The sequence below is a fragment of the Accipiter gentilis genome, chromosome 6 (genome assembly GCF_929443795.1).
Source record: "Accipiter gentilis chromosome 6, bAccGen1.1, whole genome shotgun sequence".
In the NCBI taxonomy this organism is placed as follows: Eukaryota; Metazoa; Chordata; class Aves; order Accipitriformes; family Accipitridae; genus Astur; species Astur gentilis.
In genome coordinates this window covers 12,751,966-12,761,161 of record NC_064885.1, presented here as the reverse complement: position 1 = coordinate 12,761,161, position 9,196 = coordinate 12,751,966, and the positions used below count along the sequence as shown (strand labels likewise).

The window sequence follows — 9,196 nt, the reverse complement described above, 5'->3', positions numbered from 1 at the left end:
TCTTACAGGGACAGGGTTCCTTCCCCCATGGTGCTCTTCATCCTTTGCTGCTCTTAGAGGTTGAAAAAGCTGTCTTCATATCCACCTATGGAGGCACCACCTCTGAAGGGTGTCTGCTTTGCTCAGCCCTCCCCATCCCACCTCCCTAAACCCACCCTGCACCGTGTCTCTGTTGTGGTCTGGAAGGGTCCACGAATGCTGCTCCTTCTGCACTTCCCTGCATAGGCAGGAGCAGCAAGAGGAGGCACCTGGATGACGGTTTGAGCAGGCTTCACCAATCTCCAGCTGCTGATCTCAAGCACAGGGCAGCTCAAGTAGGATCTCACCCTTGCCCAAACTACTGTTGTACTGGGAGCTGATCTGGCAAAGTATCACCTCTTCCCCTGGCCACAGCCCCTCTCCCTGCCCCAGTGCAAATCCAGCTGATGGCCAAATCCTTGCCATGTTACAGCTGAGCCGATGAGGCAGGGTAGTGGCATACTGCTGGATCAGGCAAACGATGTGCTTGAACAACCTGGTGTAGAGAGAAGCAAAGGAGTTGCTCACCAGCACTGTTCCTCAGCTCACTCCTAACTAATTGCACCTTGCAATTGTGTTTTTCCTTCTGTAGCAGAAACTCCTTGGTTTAGCAGCACAGACTGAGAGCACCCAAGTCTCTGCCATTCTTCCCCAACGTAGGTTAAATGAACGTCTATTAGCTGAACTCTTCCCTGTGTGGGACCCTCCAGGAACCGCAGTGGTTGTACAGTGCCTCTAGCAGTGACTCTGCAGGTGTCCCTATCCCTGAAGCTGGAGTCCTTGCAGGTGGAGCCGTACTTTTTGACACACCGTCTTGGTCCTTCAGTGCTTTAAAGAAAATCTGCAAAGCAAATTGCAGATCTTGCAGTGAGTCATGGGTGAGGCTGCACCTGGAGCACTGGTCCTGTTTGCAGACCCCTAGTCCAAGACAGGTTTTGACAAACTGGAGGGGCTCCACCTAGAGCACAGAACATATGGGAAAGCTGGGTTTGGTCAGCCTGGAGGGGAGAAGGCTGAGAGGGGAGCTTCACTATTGGCTTCAACTATCTCTTAGGAGGCCTATAGAGCAGAGAGAGCCAGTCATTTCCAAAGTGCACAGTGAAAGGACAAGAGGCAATGGGCACATGGTGCTGCAAAGAAAATTCCCATTAGATATAAGAAAAACACCTGTAAGAGTGTTGCAGTGCACGGACATGGCCCAGACAAGGGATGGGATCTGCATCCTTGAAGATAGCGCTCACTTGAGCAAGACCCTGAACAACCTCTCCTGGCCTTTGAGGTAGCCCTGCTGTGGGCAGGGAGGGGACCAGAGGCTCAGGAGGCGCCCCCACCCCACACCTTTCTGTGATCCTATGAGCTCAGCGTGTTCGAAAGAGAAGCAGAGTAGCTGCCTGAGCTGCCACCATCACCAGCTGCTTGCACAATGGCAAGCGCAGCACTGCTCTTGTGCAAAGGGAGAGCTGGCAGGTTTCCAAAGCCATTATCTGCATTTCATCTGCTTGTCCTGGTTTCAGCTGGGATAGAGTTACCTGTCTTCCTAGTAGCTGGTACAATGCTACGTTTTGAGTTCAGTATGCGAAGAATGTTGATAACACTGATGTTTTCAGTTGTCGCTAAGTAGTGTTTAGACTAAAGTCAAGGATTTTCCAGCTTCTCATGCCCAGCCAGCGAGAAAGCTGGAGGGGCACAAGAAGTTGGCACAGGACACAGCCAGGGCAGCTGACCCAAAGTGGCCAACGGTGTATTCCATACCATGGGACGTCCCATCTAGTATAGGAACAGGGAAGTGAGGGCGGGGAATCGCCGCTCGGGGACTGGCTGGGTGTCGGTCGGCGGGTGGTGAGCAATTGCCCTGCGCATCATTTGTACATTCCAATCCTTTTATTATTGCTGTTGTCATTTTATTAGTGTTATCATTATCATTATTAGTTTCTTCTTTTCTGTTCTATTAAACTGTTCTTATCTCAACCCACAAGTTTTACTTCTTTTCCCAATTTTCTCCCCCATCCCACTGGGGGTGGGGGAGTGAGTGAGCGGCTACGTGGTGCTTAGTTGCTGGCTGAGGTTAAACCACGACACTGCTGTATCATGCAGCTCACCGGTTAGAAGAAGATAACGATTTTCCAAAGGCAAGTGAGACAGTTAGTGCATATCTGTGCTGACAATCGCATTTCACAATTAGGAACTTACTTAATTGCTCTCAGAACTGCTTCGGAAACCATGGAAGCGGGAGGTTTTGAGAGATGCTTTGTCTCCTGAATGTGCACTTTCCCTGGAGACTGACCCTGCTCCCAGATAACAGTGGATGGAAAAGGCCATGTGTTTGGGTGAGCCTTCTGTTGAGCATCAACGCAAGTGCCAAGCCCTCATGCTCACCACCTTCAGCAACAAAGGAGAGACCATGTGCTGCTCCTCTAGAGTGAGGAAACGAGTACGTCGATGCAATTGATAGCACCTCAGAGCAGAGATGTGCCATCAACACCTGGGATACAGCACAGCAATTAGAAGCAGAGGGTACAAAGCAGAACATCTAGATTATATTTCCAATTTACCTTATTTTTTTTTGTTTCTTGTAGCCTTTTGTGTTTAGCTACCAAAGCCTGAAGGCTTTAAACCTTTCCTGAAAACCCTTCTCAGCTTTGCTGTAAAGCCTGCCTTGGAGGCTTTACAGCCTTGGAGGTTTGGTGTTGGGGAACCAACTGATTTAGGGCAACTTTGCTAAATGATAAGAGTCTGTGTCTATCGCAGCAAAATTTGCTGGGAGGCAGCCCAGCACATGCCTGGGGAGCAGAGAGACAACATGCACCTTCTGGTCATAAGGGCTGAGCTGAGGAGGAAGGAAGCACCAGGAGTGAGGGAGCTATCCTGCAGGCACTGGTTGCAGACATGGCCTCCAGCTCTGGGCAGACCTCAAAATGTTACAGCCGCTGCTTTTCTTCCTAAGGGTTTTGTTCTTCAGTTCATCCCCTGATGAACTGGTAAAAGCAATGACAGGCAGTTTCTTTCAAAAGACTTTAAACAACTTGCTTAGGAAACTCCAGCTGGTAAATTCAGTTAGAACGGCAACCAACTTCCTCCGTGGCAGGGCAAGCTGAAGATAAATTACTGGGTCGCTGATGACTTTCATCACTTAAGTCTTGCTTCAGAAATCATGGAAACACCTTCCAGCATTCATAGCTGCAGCAACTTTATTACTTCAAAACTTTCAGTCTATCCTTGCCCTGACTGCTGTCCATCACAGGAAACAGTGGTTCACTGCAATATCAAGATCATCCTGAAATATTTCTCTCCAAGGTGTAGCAGCTTCGCAACCAAGTCCCTCCTGCCAGGGAATCCTGCAAAATCCCCAGAAAAGCCCACAGTGACTTGCCACCTTGGCTGAATTACCAGAGGACCAAGGTACACAACTGCCATTCCACAGAACTGACCCAACATTTATGCGACAGTGGCCTTTGCAGAGCCCCATGTAGCACTGCAGATTGCAGTTTCAAGTGCTCACCTTTCCACTGATGAGACTATGAGGCATCAACAACTCAATGTGTTGTAAGAGCAAGGTACAGAGCCAAGACCTGTGGTCTGACCTCAGAGCTTTTGGGGTTTCCTTACTTTTCCCTCTTTCAGCCAAAGTATATTGAAGCATATAAAGAATATCATCCAGCTGAAATGTTCCAGCTGGATTAGAGGAGAAAACCACCTTTTTTGTTCTCCTTTCTTGGGGTCAGATACCACAGACAGCAGCTTTGCTCAGTTCCAGACATCTAGGCAAACAGGCAGAAAAACTACAACTCCTAGCAAGACTGGAGGAAAGCTCAGTCTGTCTCCAGGATCTCCACCCCTCTCTTGCCACATCAGAGAGACCACACAGGGTTGAGGCCCTGAAGAACTGCGCAGCCAGAGCAGGTCCACACAGGAGGACTGGACATCAAGTAGCCCAAGACTCATGTGTCTGTTGTGGTGGCACTACAAAAATCAACACCAATAATGGCATTTTTGATAATACACATTTAGACTTTTGCATAGGGCAGCAGTCCCCAGAACAACTCCAAACTGGGAGACGCAGAGGCAGCAAAGCCTCTTCTCTAGGCACAGCACTGATTCAACACTCCTAGCAGTAGGCTGTTAATCTCTTGGGTAAAAAACATGGAAGAAGACCCTTGCAACAACCTCTGAGCAGCTGCTGGCAGTGCTTGGTCAGGTCCTGCTGGCTGGACAGGACCAGTCACTGCTGGCACAAGATGTGCCTGGACTCTCTGGAAGTTGCATCAGGTATTTAAGAAGCCTGCAAACAGGCTGTGCGTTCCACCTACTAGATTGTTGCAGCGGGACTGGTGTCTATTGGGGCCATTTGTTCTGACAAAGCAGATCATCATCTCAGTCTATCGCCCGAGTACAGCAGTGGCTGTGTCAGAAGACACAGTAACTGCAGAGAGTTGGTTGGCCTATCCCAGCCAACCTGCACTATCAGCACAGTATGAAAAGAAGCCAACATCTGCAAAGGATATGCAGATCTTCTCCATAGGTATGTGCTCCCAGCCTGGCTTGAAGGTGGCTCGCTGTGGAGGAGCCAATTAAAAAATGAAAAACGCCCAAGCATTTGAAACTTAAGAAGTAAAAGCTGTACTTCTAACAAACCCCCTAACTGACCTCTTAATTTTTGCTCTAGTCTAAAAATGAAATCATCAGGGAATGAAACACTGTGGTCTGGATGTAGCCACCATACCTGATGCTGCTTTCACTGCTCTGCTACATCAACACAACAGGGAAGCATAGGTGTAGCTATATGGCCCGGCTGTTCCCAGCTACCTCGGGCCCAGCAGCCCTCCCTGCTGACCTGCAATGCCTCTGCAGAAGGTGTTAGTATCAGGACAGCCGCTTCAGCCCCATGCCCTTCACTTCCCCCCGGGCTCAGTGGCACCCACAGTAAAGGGATCTAGTGCCCAGATGCAGGGACTAATGCTGCATGAAGCCACTCAGGCACTGCAGCAGGGCTACATGCACATCCAGCTGAGGTCTGGACATGGTATAACTACACTCGGGCACAGTATAGCACTCTATAAATGCACCTCGGTGCTTTCATCTCCAGGATTAGGTCTCTAAAATAGGGGAGGCAAAGACTTTTCACTCCCAGAGAAAGTAGCTCGCACCATGATCATAGGAAAGGTGGGCTCCTATATGAAATGCTGTGGAGCATCCTCAAGGTGCAAATGATTGGTATCATTTTCCCCTCTGCACCCCCTGCCCCCAGAAGAAGCATCACTGAATCTTTTGCTTTTTTAAGGAAAATGTGTTTTTGTGAAAATAGACTTTATTATAATAAAATTTGATATTAAATAAAAACATACCATATCACCAACACTTGTGGACACTGTGCTGGCACCATTCATGTACCTCACATAACTGTCCTTCTCAAAACAAGTACCCCACTGAAACATGCAAAGAAAGAAACACAGAAAAGGATAGAAACCATGTAGTACAAAACTCTCCGTGGCTTAGAAAGGGATGTGTCTTAACTCAAGGAACACATCATCTCATATGAAAATAGCTGCAAACTCTCCATCCCCAGCTCTGCTCTCCAAATGCTCCAACTCAGGAGCAGCCCACTGAAACAGCCAAATAAAACTGTGAAAAGAGGCAGGCGATAAATAAATACATAAATAGATAAATAAATAAATAAGGCGGAGTCCCCAGCCAGTGTGTGGTCAAGGTGAACCAGCCAAGAGCAGCTCACAGCAGCCCACCCTACAGGCAGAAGCACTGACCCCCTTCAGGGTATCGCTTCTTCCTCCATGGCAATCCTCATGCTGAAACATGACTGAGGCAGTGTGGGATGCTCCTAGGCACAGCTGCATATTTACAGGTTTACAGTACAAATAACTCACTTGTCAGCCCAGAGACAGCAAAGGGGATTCATGGGAACAGAAAAGTGCAAATTTTCTTTGCAGGAAGTGAAGGAGTTGACACAACCTCCTTTGGACCAGAGAAATACCAGGGTGTGTAGTACAAGGGATCTCTTCCTAAGGGACTGGAGCTTTGCTGGGAAAAGCCATTTAGCTAACTTACAACCAGAATATAATTTTTAAATTAAAATATTTACAGGGAACCAGTGCATTAGAGGGCTGCATGGAGCAGGACACACTACTGTGGAGGTAGCTGTATCCTAGAGCTGAGGCCTCACACACCCCAGTGCCATGACACTGTGTTCAGAGCTACTACCCACGCTGGGTGGGCACCCATGGCTGGGCTCTCAGCAAAGACCACAGCTCACAGACCCGCTGAAGAGTTTTCTCTATTCAACATAGACTTTTTCCCTATGAAAATACTCTAATCAGCTTATTGCAGAGGGCTTCTCCTGAATTTTCAGTCCCTGTGTGGACTGCACAGGCAGTCTTTACAGAATAATAAATCCCTTGTTAATTTTTCTTACTGGACCCAAGTTTTTTGAAGAGCTTTTTTCCTTTGAAGAAGAAGCCTCTCTTCTTTTTACTCTGACCAGGTACATCACTGCATTTGAGAACAGCCAGCGATGCCTGCTCTGGACACTGTTCACCCATGACAAGGCAGGAAGGTGGTAGAGTAGGAGGAGTTGGTGAGGAGTCACTCTGATCAACAGACCCATCTGGATTTAACTGAGTGGGAAGAAGAGAAAACAAAAGAAAAAAGCAGAAGTTAGAGCTGATGAAGGACATCATGCCAACATAAACCTCAGCCAGCGAACCCTGCCTTCTCTTTGCCAATGTGTCCCTCACCCTGCAAGGCTCAGCTCCTCTATGTAGCTGCAGATCCAGTTAGGAAGTTTCCGGTGGATTTAAACTTTTTTGTACTCACTACCCAGATTCTGCCTGAGCTCAGACATTCTTAAATTCCTTAACTTTGGCTAAGAATAGGACAGCAGAAAAGCTCCACTGAGGACTTGGTGGAAGATGCTGCTTCACAGCTGAAGACGCTGTTAAGTAAAGCACCTCCTGAGAGCATGGATGGATAGATACTGATGCACATAGGCCTGCTGGCTGCCTGGGCCAGGGAGCCTGCTGGGCTCCCAGCACACTCCGTGACAGAAGGCAGGACATTAAGAAGAAACCAACCTAACAAGAACAAGGGCTGTGCAAGACCTTCAGAAGTTTAAGGAGGCTGGCTAAGCTGGGAGGCTTCTACAACAGTGGCCATGCTCTGTCATGGTAAGAAGATAAATTTGGAGTCTTGCAAGGCTGCTCAGCATCCACCAGATCTAGTCACAGGAGGGACAGAAAGCAAAGTCTGATGTTCTGCAGTGGCACCAATAATGGAGAAAATGTTCATGATGGAGCAGGACGTGGAGAAGTCTTGGATCAAGTGGCACAGAGCAACTGACATATATTCCTAAGTCACCTGAGCACTTGAGAACATTAACTGGGGTCCAGAGTCCCAAATGATGCACTGTATGCTGCTCCCTTTGGAAAGGGCTTTTAGAAATCAGAACATGCCCTAGTCCTGGGCTCAGTTTCCTCTTCACAGGATACTAATGGCAGGTCAGTCCCCAGCAGCATTCCATGATCTCCTTTCACTGCGTTTAGGTGTACAGACAGTGACCATTTCTGATCTGGCAGGGCAAGCTTTCCCAAGAAGCTGCAAAGTTCACCAGGGAAGAGGCTCTGGGTTTCTGAGGCCTAGGAGAGCACTTGTCCCATGGCCTTCTCTTCCACACAGCTTTCACAAGCTAGCATCTTCCAAGCTCCCAGCTGTACATCCTATCTTGGCATTGCCTATGTTGGCACAACATGACAGTGGCTGAAGCTGTGCCAAGGAAGAGCCCTCTTCCTTGGCACATTGAAACATCATGCCATCATCATCTCTCTGCTTGGGTCCCACTAAGTCAGGAAGAGTTGAGTGCATGTTCTTTAAGGGTCTGTAAGCAGCCACAGCTCCAACCGGGAAGATGAGTTAGCGACACTGGCAGCAAGACGCTCTGCCTGGTGTGGAAGCATTACTGAAGAGCAAAGACATTAGTCCTGCACAGGAAATCCGTGAGAATCGCAGCAGCTGCTTGCAGTTCACTGGCAGGAGTGGATGTGCTTTGGTCCTGGTCCTACACCGTGCCTGGGGAAAGCTGCTGAATCAAGCAGATGCACAGACATAACATTACTGCCATAGCTATAGCACAATCATACTTTATGTGCTGTGGGTTAGTTTATTTAAAGCTTCCTGGGGTCAATCACCCTACTGCTGTTTCAGCACCCCACCTCCTGTGTGACAAAGAGCACAAAAAGCAGCTGAGACCTCTCCTCCCCTCACAGGTAGAAGTTATGCTGCTATATTCCAGTCGCTTCACTCCACTGCAGGAAGAAAGCACTTCTGGTACAAGACGAGCAGAAACCTCTTCTCTAGAGTCAGACTCGGTACGTGCAATACCCATCCAGTCAGTCCTGAACAGACAGAAGTACAGGACTTTCGGAGAGCTCCGTCTTCATGTGAATATACAACCCTTTCCAACTCCAGAAAGTTGAAAGTCCACTACTGTCTTGCAGCAATCACTTTAAACTGTCCCAAGTGACAGTACCATCAGACTTTCTCCTACCTGAACTAAGGTCTCTGGCTACAGCAATGGAGATGTAACTCCTCTCCGCCTCTCCTCATTACAGTAAACAACACAGTGGCTAATTTTTCCTGAACTCACACTCTATTTTCACCTGAAAATCTTGTTCCACATGCTTTTAGAGGTATTTCTGCAACTCTCCAGATACGCAACACTGTGTTGAAAGGCCAGCTTCTGCCAAGGACATGCTGCAGAGGGCTTGATGGCACAGCCTGGCCCTTGTGAAAGTTGCACTCTGCCTGTGAGGTCCACTCCTCCAACTAAAGCTGCAGCATCAACTCCAGTCTTTCTATCTCCTGGGAGCATGCATGGTGCAACGCTTGGTGTTGATGGCCCAAGTGCTAGTCAGGTCTGAGAAGTCTGGAAATAAATCTGAATGCATCTAGATGAACCATTTGCAGCCAGTAATGCAAGATTTATGGAGGCAAAGAGAAAAAGTAAGCCAGATGAGGGCTAACTTGGTAGCCTACTGGGTTAGCTGTGTGCAAAGTAAGAATCCCTGGGTTCTGCTCCAGAAACTATTTATGCATTATGCAACAGAGAATCCTTGGATAAAACGCATGAAAGCACTGGGCTAATCAGAAGGGGTCTAACAACATGCAGTGAGTG

General features: G+C 48.2%; 1 protein-coding gene across 9 annotated transcripts in view; it reads right to left on the bottom strand.

The window, feature by feature from the left end:
- Positions 1–5: 5 nt before the first annotated feature.
- The window catches only part of TSPOAP1 (TSPO associated protein 1), a 77,424-nt gene continuing 68,233 nt past the window's right edge, over positions 6–9,196 (bottom strand). For 7 of the 9 annotated variants that reach the window (XM_049803374.1, XM_049803375.1, XM_049803377.1 and 4 more), the window contains one exon: positions 5,842–6,644. In XM_049803374.1, coding sequence (XP_049659331.1) covers positions 6,429–6,644 — 216 coding nt within the window. In that variant the 3' untranslated portion in view covers positions 5,842–6,428. Of the gene's footprint in view, positions 86–5,841; positions 6,645–9,196 lie in introns of those variants that run through there. The other 2 variants (XM_049803380.1, XM_049803382.1) reach the window with 2 other exon arrangements.